The following is a 24,867-nucleotide window of genomic DNA, read 5'->3' as shown; positions in this document are numbered from 1 at the left end:
TATGAACCAAGTCAATACAAAACATAAAAGTATCAAACCCAATAACTTATGTAAATTACATTCTAGATTTTAAGCATATGGAGACAGTTTACTCAAAATTATAAGCATTCAGAACAGATGCATGGTGCTCAAAAAAAGTGTCTAGAGTAAAATTACAATATTGCCAGTTCAGGTTCAGGTTCAGTACGCAGATTTAGATAAAAGAAATTGCAGGTTGAGTTCATTTATGGGTTTGCACTTTGTTCATACAAAAAATATACAAACATCATAAATACATTAATATTTGCATCCTAAATGCAAGAACTAAGTTCAGATTACCACATAGCATCATATAATAAATAAAACCACCATAAATATTTAAAATACTACTTCAGTGTCAATTAATCAAACTCGAATGTCATGATAAGTTTTCCTTGCTCACTATTTAAAAATAATGTTAACAATCAGCATCATATGTGTCATCAAAAAGTTCATCATTATTGACATTAGATAATGGAGGTAGATTATAAGAAGAACCATGAGCAATGCCACTTTGGAACTTTCAATTATCAATTTTCAGCTCTATTTGTGTAATGGCAAAACAAGAACAAATGGGTTTTTGTATTCAGCATTACAATGAGGTAAATTTTTATGAGTTTAATTTAGTGTTTCAAATGTTCTACAAGTCATTTTTAAGGTTATGGATCCCATTTTAGCTAGGTTACCGGTACGGCCAGGTTTTCCTCCGTATCCGGGTACGGATTCGACTTGGAATCGGATTCAACCTGGAATCCCTATGGAATCGAACAGGGTTCCTCTATTTTGTCCTGGAATCGTATCCGCGTTTTGACACCCGTATCCCGATGAATGTGATGCCAACGTGGTGTATTTCTGCTGTTTTTTCAACGAATCCGCATCGCACACGAATTTCAAGAGGTTTTTTGTTGACTTTCGCGGAAGGAAAATGGGTCATAAAACCTAAAACGAAAAGTGAACGTATTTTCTGATTTGCCTTCATTTGTCTTCGGCGACGCAGCTCCAATTTCTCAACCAAAACTCAGCTCCGCTCAAGCGAAATCATCTCAAGCAACGCAACTCCACAGCTCCAGTCAGGCGACACAACTCCGCTCAGGCTGATTTCTTAGGGGACGCAGCTCTGCTCAAGCCGTCTTCGGCTCAAGTGACGCAGGCTCAGGCCATCGCAAGCTCAGGCTCAAGCCAAGACAAAAGTACGTAGTTTTAATTTCTTTCAAAAAGGTGGTGGAACATTTAATTGGATATGCAACTTTTGTAGTGTAAAAAAAACTAGCTCCTACAGTCGTGTCAAAGCCCATTTTTGTGGCATTCCCCAACAAGGAATCAAACCATGTCAAGGAAAGGATGGAAATGGGTTGCCACCTCAACAAATCGAAGGATATATTAGAGAGCAAGAGGAAGCAGATGCAAGAGTTGGTAATGCCTCAAACCATCCTTTGTTGAAAGGAAGAGGAAGTAGATCAAAGAGGCCCCCTACTTCTCCATCTCATAGTAATTTTCCTGATATCGTGGTACAGAGCCACCCATTCTTGGGCATAATTGATGAAGAAGAACCTGTTATTGTGAAGAAAAGCAAGGGACCATTAGAGAGAGCATTTAAAAATGATGCTAGAGAGATTGCACATCAATCCGTTGGAAGATGTCTATATGCAAACTGTTTGTCATTTAATGTGGTAAGATCACCATATTGGCAAGATATGTTGAGAAAGGTAAATGAGGCTCCACAAGGGTACACAGGGCCAGGTTATGAGAAGGTGCGTAGCACCTTACTAGCAAAGGAGGTAAAAAGCTTAGAAAATGCATTGGCTCCCATTAGAAATTCATGGAAACAAACAAGGGTGTCCATCATTTCTGATGGATGAAAGGATACCAAAAATCAACCATTAATTAATGTAATTGCAGTGTGCCCTAAAGGGGCAATGTTTCTGAAAGCTGTGGATTGTGAGGGATAGGTGAAGGATGCACAATTTATTGCCAACATCCTTATACAATGCATTCAAGATGTGGGACCTCAAAATGTTGTCCAAGTAATAACGGACAATGCAAAGAATTGTAGAGCTGCAGGTATGTTGATTGAGACACGGTTTGAACACATATATTGGACACCTTGTGCTCTCCACTCTCTCAACCTCATGCTACAAAAGATGGGTAGGAAAATAGATTGGATCAAACAAATTTATGATGAGGCTGAAGAGATCGAAATGTTCATCACAAACCATGCCATGTCACGGGCCATTTTCAGATCATTTTCATAGTTGGAGTTGCTAAAGGTAATTGAAACACTTCAATTTCTAAAATCTACATTTCACTTTAGTAATCCTTAATTTATTTTTTAAATTTGATCATGTCTTCTTTGTATTCTAATTTTTATTTTTTATTTTTGAATAGGTTGTTGAGACTTGATTTGCATCCAACACAATCGTCTTGAGGCAACTTGTGCAGGTGCGGGAGCCACTTGCTAGCATGGTAATTAGTCAAAGTTGGTCCCTATGGAGGCAATCCAATATTGAAAGGGCAACAAATGTAAAACACATGATCCTAGATGACACTTGGTGGGATCGAGTGGAACATCTTTTGATTTTCATTGAGCCCATCATGAGTATGATTCGTTATACTGACACAGATCACCCATGTTTGGGAGAGGTATATGATGGCATTGACTCAACGATTGAGGAAATGAAAGTCATCATCAATGCAAAAGAGCAAGATCCCCAATAAACTTTCTTCAAAGAGGTTCAAACTATTTGTGTTGAGCGGTGGAACAAAATGACCACCCCACTACATCTTCTTGCATTTGCATTGACTCCCAAATTTTATAGTGATGAAATGCTTGCTAAGCCATCAAGAGTACCACCATATAGAGATTCAAAAGTTAGTGAAGGGTGTAGGGCAGCACTTACTAAACTCTTCCCCGATTCTGAAATGGAGGATTTAATGTCAACTGAGTTTGCTGATTTTGTAGCCTCCAATAGTCAAAGTGTTTCCACTCTCCGTGACAAGTATAAGAAGGCCGCTCATGCTTGGTGGTACCTTAATGGCCATACATCACCAAACCTTCAAACTCTTGCAATCAAACTTTTATCGCAAGTGAGTACTCGGCGAGTTGCAAAAACTCGCCGAGTTTTTGAGCTCTGCGAGTTTTTCTGATTTTAATTCGCAGCAAAATCTCGGCTAGTTTTTTGCTGAGTAATCGCCTGCAAAAACTCGGCGAGTTTCTTTTAAAAACTCGGCTAGACTAAAAAAAGAGGCCCAAACATGTGAAAAAATTATCAATTTTTGTTTTTTCAGATCAGTTTCATTCTCTTCATCAGAATATACACATGGAATATAACATTTAAGTATAAGTGACATTTCCTTATATCTTTCTTCTTTCTTATACTTTAAGTTATATTCCATATATACTGTTAGGATGTTTGAGAGTGGTTTCGGACCTCCAAGAGTTATAATGCAAAATCTAGTTTTTGGAGGATTCTTCAATTTTCCAGACTTAGTCAAATTTCAAGATCCTTCGGCGATGCCCCTTGACCCCAACCTAGGGGCGCTGCCCCCAAACCCCCGTCGAAAAATATAGGGGGAAACTGTTCTGATGGAAGTAGGGAAAATTTAACCTCCGAGTCTGATTAGACTCCATATAACAACATAATTAGCATTGAAGAAATCCTGGTATTATACATTTTAGAGTTGAAAGTTTGAAACTATGAGTATGAATGATGAAATTTCAAATATGATGAAAGTTTGAAACTAGTTTAAGCTAGAGCTGGGAAGAGGAAGTTGTATTTACTTTTGGTTTTATAAAAACTATTTACTATTTTGCTTCCAACCATCAACATTTCTCATGAGGATGCGATTTTGTAGACACTTTGCATTTAAATATATCTAGAATCAGCTTGTTTCTTTTGTGTTATCATTTATTGACTCATCGGATGCATCTTCTCATTAAATTTTGCAAAAAAAATGCATTTTTTATTAAAATTAAGCGTGTTTTTACGTTGCTGAGTTTTTCGCCGAGTTTTTTCGAGTTTTTCCCGAGTTTTTTCTTCAGGGGCTTGGCGAGTCGAGTCGAGTCGCGAGTAGTTCAACTATGTTTTTTACTATCATCCTCTAACTTTGTGTCAATTATTCAATAGGTTGCTAGTTCCTCTTCATTTGAGCGAAATTGGAGCACATACTCCTTTATCCACTCAGTGAAACACAACTGATTGGCAGCAAGGTGGAAGAGCTTACTCATAAACAAAAAGAGTACAAGGATGGGAGCACAAAGTTTTGGGATGTAGATCCAGAGCAAACTGATTTGGATTTTTCAGCTGCCACACAGTCTTTAGTTTCTGGGGAGTCCAATAGCCAATTTGCTGCTAGTGCAAGTGGCAGTGACGCTGCATGTGGTTCCACTACTCTACCTACATCATCTAATGTCAATGATGATGTTGATCTTGATCTTTCTAGTGACCCATATGATGCTGATTATTAATTGTTGAACCAATGAACAATGAATTCGATATATCTATCATAACTGATTCAAATTTTGACAAATGGAAATTAGATTAGACTTACAGTAAATTTGTTATATTTATATCATATATGATAGTTCCAAGTTTTTTTTAGCATATGGATGATATTTGGGATTCTAAATTTAATTTTTGTTTCTACTTTTTAGGCTGCATTTATGTATATATTTATGATTTTTACATTTTTTTGTACAAACGTACCCAAACCCCCAAAAAAAAAATTGTCGTAACGGCGTATCATACCTGCGTATCGTACCCATACTGGCAACTTAGCATTTTAGTCAAATTCAAAACTCAAAAATGATTTTTAAAAGCAAAAAATAAAATTAAAAACTCGCAAATTTACCACAGATTTGTCAAAACTCATTCTGGTTGACCACAGATTTGTCAAAATGATTTTTCATGGACAAACCCACAGGTGGAAAAAAGAACCCTTTACAGATTCCCAGGTATATCAATTCAGAATTGGTATTTGGTTCAAATAGTATCCAACTCCACCACCTCTAGGGACCAAATAAGCAACTCTCTCATATCTAACAGTCAGATCTCAATAAAGATGTACAATAAAAAAAAAATGGCATTCACAGCATTTAAGCTTTCAAGAAGCAGTTCCACATTCACTTGCGCATGAATTAAGACAATCCCAAACAAGCACTGATATAGAATTTGACTGAAGCAGGAGAAGCCCAATTTAAGGAGGCATAAGAATTATGATAACAGGTTTATAGATTTACCACTAGACTCAAAAGAGATTTGGACAAACTAGATTTCCAATAATGAAATAGATAATGTTAGCAATACACTGTCAATATTTACTGCAATTCTCTATGACATGACGTAGATTGATAAGAACAGGAAATCACAAAATTACCAAGATATCTACAGAAAATCACAATGTAAGTGAACTGTCGTCAAAGCATCAGACTTTTTTCCATGGGCATTGGTCATTATTCATTTTTAAAAAAATTAGAAGGGTAAATGGATATATTACAGCATGTCCTCAAGTTGTTGACGATATTGTGGATTCTGCATCATCCCTGTACAAAAAAATATCAAACTCATTATATTATTAATTTTGTTCAGGCTTTTTAAAATGTAATTAAAAATGCTCATTAAAGCCTTCATCAACTTAACATAAAACACATCATCCAACAGATGGTATTCCATCAGAATAATTCTGCACATTAGTTCATATTTCAGGGAGGTTCCAAACACATTTTTATGACAAACCAAATTAATAAAGCATCATAATAACAGCTTACATTTAAAAGTATCTGGGTTCTGCATTTCTGGGGGCAAATACCTGCAACAGTCAGTTGCACCAAAAACATTAGATCTTAAACATTTTAGCACAACATACACATATTAGCATCATCGCCATCATCATCATTAAAAGAAATGGCAATATAATCTTCCTATAAAACATCCCGCCAGTGGTTCTGAAAAAATGTACAATCTCAAAAAATAAAAACTGCCCCACAAAGAGACAGTGAAGAAAAGAATCCACAGAATATTAAACATGTTAGCAGTACCATTTAAGCCCTAGTCATTATTAACTAAAGAAATTAAAAGACCTCTAGTCAAACCCTTACGGATAAACCATCTTCTGTACTGTCGGATCCTCCATCATTTTCTCCAATGCCTCTACAGTCAGATTTGGGCCAGTATTCCCTGCTTACAGAGGAAAAAAAGAATGCAAGCTTAATGAGAAACATTTGTGTAATTATGCAACATACAATAGAATGATTTTATCAGAAATCCAGAAAGAATATCTCGCAATCAAAAAATTATCACTAGTTTTCAAAAAAAAATCAACAATATTTTATCATTAAAGTTTAATAAATGAATATATTTTTTGTTTGCACTGTAAAATAAAATGCCAGAGATCCTATCTATTTTCCCATGTCCAGAGTTAAAAAACATATGGACAATGATTTTGGAGTAAGAGATTTTGCAGCGTATCACCAACCATCATCAACTCTCTTCACCCAGACTATCTTTCCTATGTCTTTCAATGTCTTGTTAACACATGAACACAATATGGAGTCCACAAAAATGTGCTTGTAAGCACCCTCCACCAACATGCCAGCTAACTTAGACATATGCAGAATTTGTGACCACTTACAGAACATTTGAAGCCCCAAACTCCTCTATGGTGTCCTCCAAAATCTAAAATTTGAAATTTGCATCCTTCCACTTCTCTTAAGAACCAAAAACTCTGAAAATAAATGATAGCTACACATGTGACAATGATGATATTGATAAGTGGTCAACATTTAATACCAGTTAAACAATCCATGATAATAGAGCATCTCCTCCTCAGGGAAGTTTGCCTCATGTGCTCCATAAATAAATTGACCTTAGGGGTACTCTCTATCAAGGAGGCTAGTGCATAGATTAAGTTCTCCATGGGGACATATGAGAGACCAACAACATTTGTTTGAAACAAGAACATACCACATGAAATGGGATAGCGTGGGCAAAGAAAAATTTGGCAAATGAAGAATCTACCACTTCCCATGGTTGCGGATCCAACTATTACACAAGCATTTGGCAAATATATAAAATAAATAAACTGAAAACTACATATGAAACGAATAATCAATATTATAACAAATATAAAATTAATTTCATGGGACTCAAAATTACAAGTTAGAATAACTAAACTATTGATGTCATAAAGGATAAACCCAAAATAAGGCCTATTTGTGGCCACGATGCTGTAACTTAACATATTCAAAAAATATTCAAAAAAAAGAATAAACACTTATGGAAGAAGCCACTCCGTGCTACCTATGACATTAAACCTTAGACACATACAATAATCTTCACATATCCCTTGCAATGATATTCACATCCTATATATAGACCTACTCCTAATAATATAATGGAGGTGTAAACTACTAAACCAAATATATACCAATCCATTATCTAATATATGCCAACCCATTATCACAGACTTGTCAATTTTTCCAACTTTAACTCACCTAGTACTTTTGGCATTGCTCCCAATCCCCTACAAGGGGTATTGCCCCTTGATCCTACCAAAGACATCACCCCCGAACCCCCGTCAAACTCATTTGATATATATTGTAGTATATTTTACATAAAATTTATCTTCTTTTCGAAAAATTAATTTATTTTTTTTAAATTGACGAGTTTCACCGAGTTTTTGCCAAATACTCTTCCAAGTCCCAAGTCTGCAAATTATGACATCATATGACTCGATATCAACAACGCCATCCCACTAACTAAAGGGATGAGTAGCACATGTCAACATTACCATCCCACCATAATGGCATATGCTAAGACACATAAAATACCATCCAAGCATTGACATTTTTTGTCCCCAAAACATGAGAAGAAAACAAATAGTGAGTCTACAACAAATCATTGCATGTGAGACCATGCTCAATCATCCACCCATCCATATGTAATCTTCTTGTATAGTTTTTCTTCAATGTAACTATGTCAAATCTTGTTCCAATTTGATTTTGTTTACCTTCATAGTTATTTCCTCTTGGCTTTCATGAATAGCCATACAAATTGCTTCTCTAATGCCCATGTATTTCTATAGTAGTTATTTCTTTGATTGCATGCAAATCCACTATAGCAGTCATTCCCTTGATTCCATGTGTAATTTCAAACTACAATGATCACTCCTTTAATTCTATGAATGTCTATAGTTAGCATTCCTTCGGTACATAATACCATGCATCCATGAGTATTGTCTCTCTTGATGATGTGGATGTCTAAACACTACAACTTTAGTGAATTTTTTTACTAACTCTGGAACTATATCCTCTACTACCTTGAACACTTAAACCTTTTCTGACACGTGTTCCTTTGGCTCAAAAGTAGTACTCCTTTCTTCTTGTATATTTTCTTCATTTTCTTTTGGTGTTCTTATTATTCTTCCATATACTTGTCTTCCAATTCATCTACTTGGCTTACCTTGACCTTTCTCTAGTCCACATAAAGTGTTCTAGCCTACAAAGCTCTACAAATTTAACTTTTTCAATACCAAAGCTTCATTAACAATCTTGGCATGCTAATATTGATAGCTCCCAAAGTCTCTAACCAAGAAAAATCGAAGAACAATATCAAACCAATCCTTATCCAAAGCATAAATCTGAACGCAAAGCATATTTGTCAATGGTGAATTTCAAATTTTCAAAAAATTGAAAATTTTTACCATCTATTTGAGTCTCCTAAACCTTCTTTGCTTGAACCTATAATTGCCTTACTAAGTCTATGGTGATGAAGTTAAAACTCCAACTAGGGTCTATGGATGCATTGACATCATTCTTTACAATGTATCCATGAAATTGACATATCGAATCTTCCTTCCTTGGAGCTAAACTAATTTCACTCTTGGCCCCCTTCTCCTCTTCATATTCTCCTTTAATATCATGATCCTTGGCGCTAATCTACTTGCATACTTGGCCTCCATTTCCTCTTCATATTCTCCTTTAATATCATCATTCTCCTCTTTCTTATCATCCTTATCCTGCATTCCTCTTCTTCTTTGTTATCCCCATTCTCCTCCTTATCATCGTTTTTTGCATCTTTATCTTTGTTCTCCTCCTTATCATCTTTTTCTTCTTCTTTGCCTTGGTTCTGCTCTTCCATGATCCTTGAAACTAAATTCCACATCTCCCTTGTGTAATTGCCCTTCGTAGTTTGTATGCCATCTCGGTCAAGTTCTGCAATGCTTTGCTATTTCTTGCCCATGTGTCCTACTTTCTATGAACTTTGCAAACTAATTTTCCAAATTTCTCAGAGTTATTGAGACGTTCATAGCAGTTTCTCCCATCTTGTGCTTGCTCCTCTTCTATTATTGGGTCTTCTAATTCCATGTCTTCATTGGAGAGGATTTTGACTAGAGTTGTAACAAACCTGATGTTCCCTCAAGTTCAAGGATCTACATCATACCATAAAGAAGTCAAAAAATAGGGTTTGAAAAAATAGAACTCGATTTCCTCACTTGAATTACAAGATATGAAGAATTTACTTCACTGCAGCCTTTTTCAACAGTAAGCTCTGAATCTTGGGGGTTCACTTAGGAGAGCCACCACTCCCTTAATACTGCTTAGAATCCTTCCTACCATGACCTTTTTTTAGATCTTGAAAATCCCTTTCCAACAGCAACACAAGATCACCCAATTGAACTACTTTGTGAGAAACAAAGCCTCTAATCAACTTTACATGGCCATATTATCTTAAGTATTGCTTTAAATCTTTATTATGACTACTTTTTGATAATCAATCCACATCCTATTTCTAACAAATCAAAGAGAAAACCTTCCAAAGGAAAGACTTTTTTTGGAAACAAAACCAGAAAAAATCATCATACCAATCTTTTGGATCTACACATATAATAACAAAAATATGTGAATTAATTACAATAATATGTAGATTGAGTAGATATCACAGAACACAAGATTCTTCTGGGCCAGGATGGCCAATATCCAATGTACTCAAAAAAAAATATAAAAGAATAAACCCTTCAAATAGGACAAAATCATACAATTCTCCTTATGGAGGAAGTCACTCTATGTCTCCAAAATAAGATCACAAACACACATTCTATATATAGACCTCCTCCTAATAAAATAATGGAGGGTAACCCACTAATCCCAAAAAAGGCTAACTAATTACTCAATATAATTAAATACGAATTATCTATATGACCCTAATAACTAAAGGGGAGTGCCAAGTGTCAACATCTCCATCACCCATTAAAAATGCTTATGTACTTAACACATCCTCATTGGCAAGAAGTCGAGGAGGGGTGTCTACAAAGTATCTAAAATAAGGAAGTTGATCAATGGAGAAACTAATGGATTTTAATATGTTGGTTAACGGATTTATCACCTAACTCTATATTCTCATGCCCACAAAGGTGACAAATGTAACCACAGTCGAACCAGTCCAAATAAACTAATTTTTGACTGATTCTCTACTTATTTTACAAGGCGGCAACTACCTTCGGATGATATTCAATGAATAGAAATCAACTAAAATGCTTTCAACTAGAAAGCAAATAAGGAAAGAGCTTTTAACCAGAAAGCTTTGAAAAGGCATGCATAAAATAGAAATGCTTTTTAGATTTTCCAAGATTTTGAAACAACTAGGTCGCTACAAAATACCATTCAAAGACTATATTTTTGCAGCAATAGAAAACTGAAACCTTTCACCATCTCAAATATAGACGCATCCACTGATAACCATTCAAAAGAACAGAAAGCATTCACACACCATAATTCAAAGATTACGAATATCTGAAGCCACCAGCAAATTTTCTATATTCAAAACAGTAAAACAGAAATATGCTTAAAGAAGTTTTTGCTCTTAAGAGTAAAACAAAGTTTGCCCAAAAGATCCCTCAAGATCAACTAATCTACTTATTTATAACTACTAACCCCTGTCTTTTCCATTTCACGAAACGGTTCCTAAAGTAACTGTCTTGAAAGCGACCGTTTCAAAACTGAAATTCCATAGAGCAACATCAAAATATAGACCGTTTCACAACAAATAGGGCTATAAAATCACCGGACTCAGGCTCCAACATCGGGCATCGGGTTCTGCTCTACAATCCATCTATCGATCTCATCTACCTTCTCTTCTTCAATTAGTGTCAACAGGATATCTTCAAATTCTTCCTCATCACAAACAATAGCTCGGAAAAAGTCATACAAGTCCAAAAGAATGTCCCTGCAATGTCTCAACATATGGTTGTACCACAGGACCTTTCTTAGCTTGGAGCACCATTTTGTTGAAGTTAATTATTCGGGTTCCTTCCTACTGGGAGCTCGCCCTGAAAGCGTTGTTCGTGATTTTCAGCTTGTTCTGCAATCTTATCTAATATGGTGATGGCCTTCCTATATTCATTGAAATCAGTTCGTGCTTTCCATGCAAAAGACCGTAACTATCGGACTATATCCTCCTGCTCTTTCTCCGGCCAATTCAAATCTGGGTTGTAAAAAGGCAGCTCACCGTCATGAGGCAAAACCATTCTGATACGTGCAAAATCATGACAATTTCCTCCTTTAGCTATCTGTAATGTTCTCTACAAAAATATGGCATCATCAAACGTAGTAACGCATGCCACCACCTTTTTCGTATCCTTGGTTGCTTAATGGCCATTAATGACAGTACTTTGTAAATCTTCCCTTGATTTATTCCTTGGAAGCAATACATGACATGGAAATGGACGAGGCAGAGAGGATAAAGGCAAGAAGCCGTTACTCTTATTAGTCTGACAGGCTCATTTAATTTTGTCGGCGCCCAAGCATGACCTATCTTTACCACAACTCGTGATGTCACCCCGATAGGGTACTAAAATAACTTGAAATTACATCACCAGAATGTCCTTACTTGGAATTGGAGATGTCCCTTAAAATCTCGAGGAAGCTCAACATTAATCACAACATGAGGAATGTCGGAAAGTCGGGATATGGGGTAAGTTCACAACCATCAAACTCTTTCAAAAGCAACCGCAAGTCCGACTTCCTAAGGGTGCCGACTTAATGCAGACTTCCCTAAGTTGGTCAAGTGGTCGGGCGGTTCTAAGGGTGCCGACTTAATGCATTCTAACTCTTCAATATTTTATTTTGTAGTCTTGGTGGAGAAATTGGGGTGAAATGCCCCAAATCTGCAAAGATTTGCCCTTCGCATCTTATGCCAACCTTGTAGTGTATCCAGTTATGAGCACAATTGGAGCTTGTTCGAGTCCATCCACATGAAGAGGAATAAATTGGCTCAGAAACGCCTCAATGACCTTGTCTTTGTGCAATATAATCTTCGGTTGCACATAAGGAAGGTAGAGGAAACATCAACCTCAGGGGGTCCAATTGATTTGGATGATATAGATCCTTACAATGATTGGACAACGTAGGAGCAGCCTCCATTGTTTACCAATAATGAGATCTATGATTTGGAGAGGTACGCAATGGAGGGGGGGCATGGATTTGGATTCAAATTGGATGACATTGAGGAGGATGAGAAGGTTGACAATGATGAGTTGTCATTGTTAGTACCAATAACACCTCCAAGATGGAGGTCGAGCCACAGCCAATCATGCTAAGTGAGGCGGCACAACCACAACAAACTCCTAGGACAAGAGATACCTCTGCCCTATTTTTTACTAGAGTTGGGAAGAGGAAGATGTAAAATGTTTTGATGGAGTGTTCATGTTTAGTTTTACAAAGACAATTTGCTATTTTCATTTTGTTTCAGACTATCACACACTAGTATCCCACATGATGATGCCATTTTGTACCCAATTTGCATTTTAAATCAATCAAATATAACTAGACTCGCCTTGTTTCTTTTATATATTCATTGGATGCATCTCTTCATTGAATTTTGCAGAAAACAATGCATTTTTAATGAAATTTAGGCAATTTTTTAAGTTGCCAAGTTTTTGCTAAGTTTTCGCCTAGTCACATTTTTGGGCCTTGCCGAGTTTTTGTCAAGTCCGAGTTTTTCAACTTCGGTCAAAACATCCAGAGCCAACATATGTGAGGTGTCATAATCTATGTTACCAAATTATGCTATTTTAAGTTCCATTATCATACCACATGAGAGTGAGAAGGGGGGCGGGAGAGTGTCCAAAATGGCCAAGAAACAACCTTGCCACCCCAAGTTCCCTATAGGTATGTCTATTTGTGCCACACCATGTAATGTCCCCTTTTGGGAGGATCCTTAAGCTTGCCCTAAAACTGCAAATTCCATTAACAAAGGAAGTGATAAATAGTTAGGGTTATTTACCAATTAAAAAGCCTTAAGCAAGATAAAACATGGTTTAGATCCTGCAATCAAGTTAGATAACATTTGAAATATAATTCCTAAGACCAATCATTTCTACAAAGGTTAGGAATCAAACATATGAGTACAAATATGCGTATATTAGTAACCACCATAATCCATTAGATAAGTCATGTCACATCTATATTCATTTATTAGTATTCAAGCATAATAGTGTTTGGATGAAGGAGCATGATAGGTTGGCCCAAAGCAATCCTCACACTAAACCCAAAAACAAACTTTATACCTCCTTGGCCCAGATGTGGCAAATACGTCAATCATCCATCATGGAGTGGCCTACCTAGTGGGGGTGCTCGTCCCTACTCTCCCTATCCATGTCACCTTATCCACCTGCTTATGATTATGACTTCTCCATCAATCAATCATCATAGAGGTTGGAGAGGAAATCACAATAAAGGAGGCCCGGTTATTGTTCAGCCCAATTAAGCCCAAGAGCATGCAACACCTAACCAAGACAACTCGCCCCTTGGCACGCAAGCGGCAGGAACATCCACCTTAATGATGGCCTACTTAATTCAAGGGAACCTGAGTCATTGAGGAAGATTGTTCAGCCCAATTAAGCCCAAGAGAGCATAGCGGCTAACCTAGACAACTCACACCTTGGCCCACAAGCGGCAAGAACATCCACCTCGATGATTCCATCCCTTGGGGTGGCCTACTTTATTAGAGGGAACTCAAGTCATTAAGGAAGGTTGTTTGGCCCAATCAAGCACAACAGCACCCAATGCCTAACCAAGACAACTAGCCCCTTGGCCCACAAGCAACAAGAACATCCACCTTGATGATTTTGTCCCTTGGGGTGGCATACTTAATTTGGGGGAACCCTGTCTGCCACCTCTTCCCTAATATATTTCTCTCTTTTCCCATAATGACTGCTTATAGGAATAAAGAATAAGTAACATACTAAGTTTACAAGTTTATTAAATAAGAGATATACATTAGAGATTGTAAATGTAAAAAACTATTGCCCTTATTGCATACCAATTACTTGCTAGTGCACAATTCAGATATTGACCTTATTACGACCTGATTGACTGCTTATATTTTGTTATAATTATCTATCATAATTTCTCTTCTTCCATTGATGTCTTGTCTTATGCAAGTTATTAATAGTGAATCAGTTTTGTTTCACTCCCTTAGTGAGTTCAAATCAGAAATGCTCATTTTGCAGATCCTAATACTTATTTTTTCTTCTTGATTGTCTTCCTTGATTCCCCCCTTCATTCCAACGCTGATCTAGGTTATATATGTTGGAACAAAATGGACCACTGAGAGGGGGGTGAATCAGTGGTGATCAATAAAACTTTGACTCCTAAAAGATCTAAACTCTAATAACATAAATCAATAAGCTATGAGCACATCACATAACACCAGATGTACGAGGAAAACCCACAGTGGGGAAAAACCTCGGTGAGAAATGTTGCTAGAGTCTACTGCTCCAATCTAGCCTCACAGGTAAAACAGATTACAACATTTAGGGCACCAACCCAAGGAGCACCAACCCCTAGCTCTGAGCACCCACTCAGAGATTACAATGAGTAATAATCAAACACAAGTTAAGCTCCCTGTTACAAATGATATTTTGTAATTCTCAAAGAATCTGCTCTAGAGATAGACTAAACTCTTATCTGCACTCTAACCTTAAGTTTCTATCTCAGTTCTTCTTCTCTTCTACTCAGTTCTCTGTTGTTTGCTCTCTGTTTGTCTTCTGCTCTATTCTCTTCACTGTCTTTGCCTTCTACCTTGTTGTACTATCTGCTCTGGTTCTGCACTTTTATATTAGGTCTCTGCCTCTCTCCAATTCATGCTTCCACTCTCTACAGAAACACTTCTACACAACTCAACTCTTATCTGAACTGCGTCTCCTCAATATTTTGTACCCACATCAACACCTTACAGTCATACAGTCACAACACTTCCTTTTTGATCCTCAGCACTACTACTCAGTCACACGACTATGTTCTTCACTGCTACATTCATCAACTACACCAACTTGCACTCTATCAGTCAGATCATACCTCATCACATATCAGACAACCTTGTTTGCCTCGTTATCATGTCACCAGGTGTGCACAAGTTATACAGATCATCCATTTAGTCGGTTTTCATTCACCCAGTTGGCAATTCAAGTTCCAAGACTTGCCAATCTGTATCCTTCACAAACTTTGAACTGGAGCCATGGATCTAATGGATTCAATTGGGAAGTCTTGATCTCAACCGTTATTTGCGGCAGTTCCACACGCCACATCATCAACCACTTCCCCTGTGTGGATCAACAGTAGCTTCATTAGACCATCAACACCTAGTTCAGCAACTCTGCATTCCTGTTTGAGCACATGGATTACACATGTCACCACATAAGACATCCAGATCAGATGATCAAGGTCAATCATCAGCCAGGTAAGACTCTGTATTGGTCGACATGCAAGGTATCCTCAATCTTCTTAATCTCCTCATTCTGCATCCAGGTCACATGAACAAACCTGGTCAAACATCCACGTGGACTATTGAACTGCATTCGTGGCATACTCAGACTGGTCGAACATCATACTGTGAATAAACTTCATGTTATGCAAACATATCGCACCTATCGGGTTAACAGTAAAACCTTATCCCGATCTACTCTGTCAACTGGAATTCTCATTCCTCATGTTCATCGCCTTAACTATCCCGAAATCGATTTCTCAAAGCTTCATCAGTATAGTTATAATTATCAGGTTAACGTCTAGCCTCTATTTCGTCTTCACTAGCTATCCCGATGACCATTTTATTCTTTTGAACCCTCTCCTCGCCATTGGTTACTCCGATGAAAGATCTCACCTTTGAGTTCTACTATCGCTATAGGCTATACCGAGCCATATTCTCCATGTTGACTGACCAAATCGGCATAGGTTACCTCGATCCGGTAGACTTCAAGCCAAACAAACATTCATCAGGATGACCACAACTATCGGCATAGGAAAAACTCATTAGATCGACAGAATAAGTCATTCCGATGACACACAATCAGCTCACCTTTGTCGGCATAGGTATTCCGAAGTCTCAACTCATCGGAACAGCTAACACTATCGGATTAGCTTTTGGACACTATACCGTCAAAACAACTTATCCCGATGACTCAACTGGAACCTGCATCGGCATAGTTACTCCGACGACCTTATCAAGGAATCTTCTCTTTGTTCTCCTTTGTCGAAATAGTTGTCCCGATCTTTTGACCCCGATGGTGTCCGCATCGGCATAGAGTATCCCGAACTCCATATCTGTAGTCCTTCAACATATCGCCATACGTTATTCCAATGATCAAACTCCGAAATGGTAAACTCAATCGGTATAGGCTACTCCGAACCCGAACTCCAAAGACCTCCTCCATCTCGACATACGTTATCCCGATGAACTCACCAAGGAGACTTCTCTTCATTTTCCTCTGTCGAGGCAGTTTACACTATCAGCATAGTGGTAATTCGCTATTCCGCCTTCAATAGCAACTTTGATAGGCACCCTTGGTCTTCTTGTCGGCATAGCTATTCCCACACAATAATTGTCGGATTAGTTTACTCTATCTACACAAAATTGCTATACCACCTTTGTCGATTATTCCAATAGGTACTCTAAGTTATTGTTTCGGCCGAGCTATACCAATATAGTGATATCGAAACTGTTTGTTCTATCGGTATTACTCAATATTGTTACTCCGCCTATGTTTAGTTAATCTGATGTGTAGCTCGCTTTGTTATTCGACATTGTTATCCCGATCCGTCACAATACCAGAGAGACTCCTCACGACCTGACATCAGTATAGTTATCCCGATAGGATCTCTTCACCTCCACACCACTTGATCAGCTTAGCTATTCCGATATGATCACTTGATGCTTATTTATCAGACCATAATGTGATCGGTATAACATAGTGAGGTTATGCCGATATGCATGATATATTGTCTTCACAACCTTAGCTTTAGGACATCCAACAGGAACCCATCATATGGCATTGTGTGAGACTGCAACTTCACAGCTGATCTCTTCTACTACATCTGCCATCTTCATCAATCTGATCACTGTGATCTCTGCAAGTCTCTCCAACTTATGACATCAATCAACCTGATCACAGCAACTCTTTTGCAACTTCATCAGCCCTGCACACAAACACATGTTGACATCAATGATAACTTTAATGCCAACAATATATCCTTTAAGAGGAATGTGAAAGGTGGTGTCCCTTATTTAGTTGCAACCTTTTTAAAAGGGATGTCCCTTCATTCATATCCGCTGCCCCTTCACTAGCGGTTTGTTATTCTTAATGCAATTGCTCCTTTATTATTATGGTTTGTTCTTTCCCTTGATCGCAGCATTATGAAACGGTTGACTAGCTTAATGTTCATATTAATATTTATTGTTTACTGCCTTCGTTCCCCTAGCAAATCGCTGATCAAGTGTATTTTTCATTTATCCATTTCTGTTTTCTTCTTGCTATAACTTAGATTAGTGCTTTATACTTCAGGATTCACTATAAAAATACTGAAGTCTTACTAGTAAGACAATTTTTTCTGATCAATAGAAGTTTATGTATTGTGTTATTTCTTCTAGCTTATAGAAGTGAGAGGGTTTATGGTGGAAACATGACACACCTACCCACAATGTACCCAACGCAGCAAGGTGTGCCCTAGCTGATCCCAATTGAACCAAAGAGAACCCACAGCTGTCCAAAAAAATGCATCCAAACTTAAACCTTTGATATCATAAATTTTTTCACTAGTATTCAAATGAGAATGAAGTTGTCATTGCAATGGGTATCATTGTGTTTCTTTAGAATAAATTAGAACCCTATTTCATATTTTGAACAAATGCCATTAACACTTATAACAAAGCCAACTCGATACATATCAACATTTACTTCTTTTCTTCTAGTTGACGACTTTGAAATATAGCACAAGTATACTTAATTTCTTGAACAAAGACTAAAAATTTTTACAATCTCCAACAATGTCTAAAAGAGATTTCAGCTATAGAAATAGACAGAGAAAGTGGAAATCGCATGCATACTGTAAATGCAACTATATTTTATGAAAGTGAAGTCAAAAATATTCTTTAAAATAGATTTTGAGAAAAATAAAAGACTGACAAAGTAAAAAGGATACACGTTTTGAAGAATTTCCGTATGATGCCTACATTTTAACTCAAATGCATATATTTTGATAGAAAAATATACATCTATTTAATATTATATATAATATATACTTATTTTAATATATAGTACAATTGTACCAAACTATATTGAACCTTATAGAAAAAAATCATAGTACCAATGTGCCCAAACCCTACACTAGAACCAGTAACTTGGATCATAATACAAACAATCATGACATTTGAAACCAATTAGTAGATATAATGACAACCCATACTTGTCAGCAATGAACCACAAATTATGATCAAGGTCACAGAAGAAACAGGGAAAAAACCAGTCAACAATAGATGAAGATGATATTAGAGACATTTTCAAAGATGAGCATGCACTCATTTACAAAACATTATACACACGCAAAACTAAGGACATGTGCACATATTTCAAATAGGAGGCCATTTCAAATGGTTATTGTTCCATGGAGTTTTGAATTAAGAAGATGGGGAACAAGGGTATAATTAATTTAAGGATAGGGGTACCATCGACCTAGATTTTAAGATGGGGAACAGGGGTATAGATTTTGAGGATAGGGGGACCATTGACCTAGATTTTGGAACGTTCAAAGGATGGTGATTAGTGGCACAAATATACCAAAGTGGCAATCTGGTAGCAAAGGCCCTCATAATGCCAAGGGGAAGCACCCAAATTAAGGCCTTCAAAACCATACAAACCCATAGTGCATGCCAACTTCTATAATTGTATCGCTATGTGTTCGCCGACAACATGTCCTCATTATTTAAACCAAATCTTCATTCCTCAAAGATCTAACAGTGAAGCTAGGGATCTAACCAATCTAAATCATGAGAGTTGCACAATTGAAAACAAAATGAGGATTAACCCTCTTCCTCAGTATTGACAATTGTAAGGAATTTCTAAAAAGGTAGAAGAAAAAAGTAAAAGTTCAATGTTCATTGATTTGATTCAAGCATATTATTAACATTCGTGACTCTGCAAATTTTTTAAAATATTTCAATTCATTAAAAAACATAAATTTCATAGAAAAGACAATTACAAAACATATGAAATGAATTTGTAGAACATTGGGTAAGGATTTTATTAGATATGAACAAAAAATAACTACAATATCAAATCAATATGCAAATAAAACTGCCAATAATAAGATATGAGCCTCACGATGGTTGAAAATCATCATCAAAAATTACAACTCCATCCATGCAATAAAAATTTATAATTTTATCTTCCCCACTAATGAAGATTGGGAACCAACTTCTCATGACCACTTGTGGCTCCACCCTCAAACTAGAATGTAATGATTCCTCAAGATCAAGGTCATCCTTAACCACGATGGAATCCAACCACTCACCTCCTAGTTATGTTTTTATTGTACCTATATCTACTTGCCTCTTGAAATTAGCAATCTCATATTTTCTAAACATGCAATCCTCATCATGGATAGTTTAGTCGCTATAAGTATCAATGTAACCAAGTCCATCGCCTCATGACTAGGCCCACGTCCTTTATCATGTGATGACAAAGGTTGTATCACACAAAGATAAGATCATTGAGGCACTTGTGTCAACTTGCTGCTCTTATTTGTGTGAATGGCATCAAATAAGCTACTATTGCACTGCACTCACATCAAAAAGTGCTACAAAATTGGGACAAGATTCTAAGCACTAGCTTTTGAAGATTTTGGTATTTTGCACACCTTAAAGATTTGAAGTGAAGCGGAGAGAGAGATTTCTTGTTGCCTGGTGCTTGGGTGGTTCTCCCTCAAATAGCTAGTGGTGAAGAGAAGTGCATCCCCTTTGCATGCTTGTATCTTTGAAACTCTCAAATAATCAAGGCCTTGACTTCTTCAATTGTCATCCTTACAATAAGTGTTGTGAAAACCTTCATAACCTCACCAACATCCTTGAGGTCATCTATGTAGGAGAATTTGGCATTGAGGTAGTACACGACTACATGAATGTGTTAGTGGAATAGATTGTTTCATCCCCAATCAATAATGTTCCAAATAGGTTCAAAAGTTTTTCTATCAAACCTAAAAGACTTATGGTTGGCCTCCTTGGCCTTGCCCATGGTCTTAAACAAGTACCCCAATGGGTTTGCCCCACTTCCACCAAGTACAAAACCCTAATAAAAGGCTTTGACACATACAAACATATTAAAATTGCAACTTGAAACAGAAATTAAAAAAATTGTAAAAGATGTATAGTGATTAGAATTTTTTTTAAATGAATTCAAAGGATATAATTTAAATTTAAATAAAATGTTGAACTAGCTCCAAAGACAAAGATAAAGTGACAACAATTGTGCCATGACTATCATCAAATAAGAGCGATAAACACTCAAATAGGTCCTCCAAATCTAAAATGTGAGACTCCAAAACCAAAGATGCAATTTTTGATAAACTATTAAATAAGAATCTCAATTAGGAAGACAATGAGATACATGCTACAATGACTCACTAGAAGTTCTCAATGAACCAACAACAAAAGATGGATTGCGCTGGTTAACAGGAATGGTGAGAGTCTCAATTGATGAAGGTGCAACTGTCTCTACAGGTGGAGAAGCAACTTGAGATTTTGATGTAGCATCACATGATGGACCAAATGCACTCTCAAGAAAGAGTTTGATTGCATAATGTGAGGCATGAGGACACAATTCATGCCCATGTTGATTGCTCCACAATATTTACATTGACAACCTTTATACATGATTTACTCCTCAAGGTCTCCAAAAATTACAAAGACAGAAACCCTCAACACAAATAGAAACTCCCAAATATGATGTATGCTGATGATAAAGTGATTTGATCAAAGAAACACCTTATCAGCTCCAAAACATCCAAGTAATCCTCCAAAATGCAAATATGGAAAAAACTGAATAAAATATACTTGGGGCAAAATCTAGAAAAAGTGCATGGATGGTTGGATAGAGCTCCTCAAAACCTTCTCGATGCCACAAGAATCATGAAAATCAGGAGATTGTAGGCAAAATTTACAAACCCAAGAGCCAAAATAGTAGATCTGACTAATCAGCAATTATTGTCATCAAACAACAAAATTTGAAGAAATAACCCGCAGCACTACAAAATTAATAGAGATTTCAAAAATGGCCCTATTAGCAAAATTTATTGCAAAATGGAGAAAAAGGCTTGTATTAGGGCTTTGAGGGCAAAAAATGGGGTCCCTCAAGAGCTATTCATGTGACCACCCACAAAAAAAGATTAGAGCTTGTGGATAAAAAAACAGCTCCACCGCTTGGGCGGCAACAGGATGGTGCTCAGGTGATGGGCGAGGTCCTATCACTCCCAATTTGTTCAAGGTTTAAAGCCCTCAGATAGCCTATATGAACACACACTATAAAAAAGAGCTTAATCCTAACCAAACACTATAGAGTTAAAAAAATTTAATGAGATTCATATTAATAAAAAAACTTAAATTCACACCATCCAACAAAAATGATGCAAACCAAGTACCATACACCAAAAAACTATGCTTACACCAACGGAGTACACAATCATAGGTACTGCTCAAAAATTACGCCAAACGAGACAAAATATGCCATTTCTACAAAGAATACTCCATGCGGGGGGAAGATTGTTTCTACCAACGATACAGTTCATATAGTACTACCAAGTCAGATTTGTACAACAATAGGACCAAACAACTCTGCCCTGAGATGACAATCACCGATTTGATGATTTGACAAGCGATCTTTAGGCTTTTGAACCTTTCGGATGCATGGCAAGGTCAGATTTGGCCCACAGTGCTTCACAAATTCAACTACCTCCAAGATCAAGAAATTTTTACCCTACTTCAAACCCTTGTATTTTTGGCTGAATATGTCAGAGTTCGACGAAACAAAAGCCAATTCTAACTTTCACTAGCACCATGGATTCAACCATGAGGTCCTTGAAACCCCAAAATGCACCTAGCAAGCTCATCAAACCTAATGATGTCTCTCAAATCCAAGGAATTTGATACCATGTAGGAGTTGGATAGTGAACTCCCCACACCCCAAAATCACCTACAAGACAACAACATTCCACAAGACAGAAAATCACAAGAATAGCCTGCTTGATTATGGATGCTTGATTGATTGATTGAACATGAAATATACAATGAGATGCTTTCTTATAAAGACAAAATTGTGGGATAAGATTAGACAAGATTGTGACATGTAACTTAATCCTATTTATGAGACAGCTAACTTAGAACAAATATTAAATGACCTAGGTAACTAAAAGTAAATATCAAAAGATAAAATTAATAGAATATTAAAATATGTTAATTTTAGTATTAATGCTCATTCAGTGTACATTCTATTTTAGAAAGATCGTCTTCGATCTTCTCAGCAGTTTCTTTTTAGAAACTTGCTATTCTTGTAAATAACTTGTATTATTTATGAGCGTTTTGCTCATCCTGTTAATTCAATCAATTCTTTGAAATCCATTGCGTGTTTTCGCACTGTATTATGGTATCAGAGCCACAGGAATTTTTTCGAAAAAAATTTTTATCCTAGTGGAAATTTTCGAAATTATTTGTTTGAAAAATTTATCATTGTTTTTCTTGGCTGGGGCGGAATCGTCGATTTTTTTCGTCGATTTGTTTGGCGTTCGCATTGTGATTAGCGGCGGAATCGTCGAATTTTGGTGTTCGCGGCTCTGTGCAACACCTAGGCGAGTTTTTGACTTCAGCTCCCGCGACCTCCGCCTGCAACGCCACCTGTTCGCGTCATCCCTGTTCGGCTCCCGTGACCTCCGCCTGCAACCTCCACTGTTCGTGACCTCCGGCGTCGCGACCTGCGTCGCTTCGGCACCTGCAACTTTTGATCGCGACCTGCGTCGCTTCGGCACCTGCAACTTTTGATCGCGACCTGCACCTCTCTGCACACAGCGTCGCGCCTTCAGCTCTGGGCTCGGTTCTGGTGACGCGACGGTGCCTTCTTTCTCCGGGCCAAGGTTTCTTCAGTCACCTGCAACTGCCCACGGATTCTGCATTTTTCGACTGAGGTGTTTACCTCCATTTTTTTATCGAAAATATTTTTTTCTTGCAGATTCGTGGTGGGTTTTTCAAACCCTAATCTGGGTTGTTGTTTTTTTTTTCTGGGTGCCTCGATTTTCGTGCCTCATTTTTCGAGCCCGCGAATCCAGATTCTGACAGGAGAATCCTTCTGGGTTTTTTTGCACGCTTTTCTGGGTTGTCCTTGGATTTTTCTGGGTCAGCCAGGAATTTTTCTTGGGAACCGTGCAAATGGCTTCTCTCACCAATCTGATGCTAGAAGGCAGTCAACGCTTTAATGGTCACAACTACAACATCTGGAAACAGCGTATGTTGACCATTTTTGAATATAGGCGTCTTGACCAGCTTGTTTTGGGCAAAGAACTCAGTCCTGGTACACCTGGTGCAGATCAAGATAAGTTTGATGAACGCAATCGGGAGGCAGTCATGCTTCTCAAACTCTCAGTAACTGATGATCAGTTACCGCAGATTCCTTCCGGCAAGACAGCTTCTGACATCTGGAAGCATCTGAAGGAATTGCATGAGACATCCGACAAGAGCCGAGCATTCTTTCTGAAGAATCAGTTGTTCTCCATTATGATGGACGAACGTATGTCCTTACAGGAACACCTCACGAGGATTAAGGACATTCAAGATCAACTCAAAGCTATTGGTCGGACTATGGAGGAAGAAGACATGGTTGTAATCACTTTGAAAAGTCTTCCGAAATCGTATGAACACTTCATTGAAACCCTCAATATTACTTCCACTAATGTTGATCTGAAGTTTTCAGAACTGTGCACCAAACTTCTACAGCAGGATCGCTGGAAACAGCAATTTGGTAGTAGTACTACATTAGCCTCCTCGGAAAATGCCTTCACAGCTCAATCCTTTCAGAAGGATAAAGGCAAATTTCAGTCCTCTCAGTCTTCTCAGCAGAAAGGCTCTTCTCAGGATGGAGCTAAGAAGAAAAATGTGCAGTGCAATTACTGTCACAAGTACGGCCATATGAAGAAAGATTGTCGTCAGAGGCTCGCTTCTGAACAAAAGAAGCAGGGAGGGTCACACCAGAAGGCGCATGTTGCAGAACATTCCGAGCAGAAGGAGTCCGCCTTTTATGCTTTTATGGCTAAGAGGTCTTCAGATCATGCCAGGTCTTCTGCTTGGTACATCGATTCTGGTGCATCACGTCACTTTTCTCATCGGCGTGACTGGTTTACAGACTTCTCACCTTTCAGTGATTCCGTTGTATTTGGCGGAGGTGAGGAGTATACAGTTGTTGGCAGAGGCACTGTTCAGATACAGTCTGGTGGCAGGACTCTCCTTTTTCTAAATGTGTATTATGTTCCTGGAATGGAACTTAATC

General features: G+C 37.6%; 1 protein-coding gene across 3 annotated transcripts in view; it reads right to left on the bottom strand.

Moving 5' to 3' along the window:
- LOC131044050 (protein TIC 40, chloroplastic) overlaps positions 1 to 24,867 on the bottom strand; it is a 137,245-nt gene that overhangs the window by 50,948 nt on the left and 61,430 nt on the right. For all 3 annotated transcript variants that reach the window (XM_057977313.2, XM_057977315.2, XM_057977314.2), the window contains 3 exons: positions 6,113 to 6,191; positions 5,783 to 5,823; positions 5,512 to 5,557 (listed from right to left, as the gene is read on the bottom strand). In XM_057977313.2, coding sequence (XP_057833296.2) covers positions 5,512 to 5,557; positions 5,783 to 5,823; positions 6,113 to 6,191 — 166 coding nt within the window. The remainder of the gene's footprint in view (positions 1 to 5,511; positions 5,558 to 5,782; positions 5,824 to 6,112; positions 6,192 to 24,867) is intronic.

Source organism: Cryptomeria japonica, chromosome 3, assembly GCF_030272615.1.
Source record: "Cryptomeria japonica chromosome 3, Sugi_1.0, whole genome shotgun sequence".
In the NCBI taxonomy this organism is placed as follows: domain Eukaryota; kingdom Viridiplantae; phylum Streptophyta; class Pinopsida; order Cupressales; family Cupressaceae; genus Cryptomeria; species Cryptomeria japonica.
This window is presented reverse-complemented; position numbering and strand designations above follow the sequence as displayed.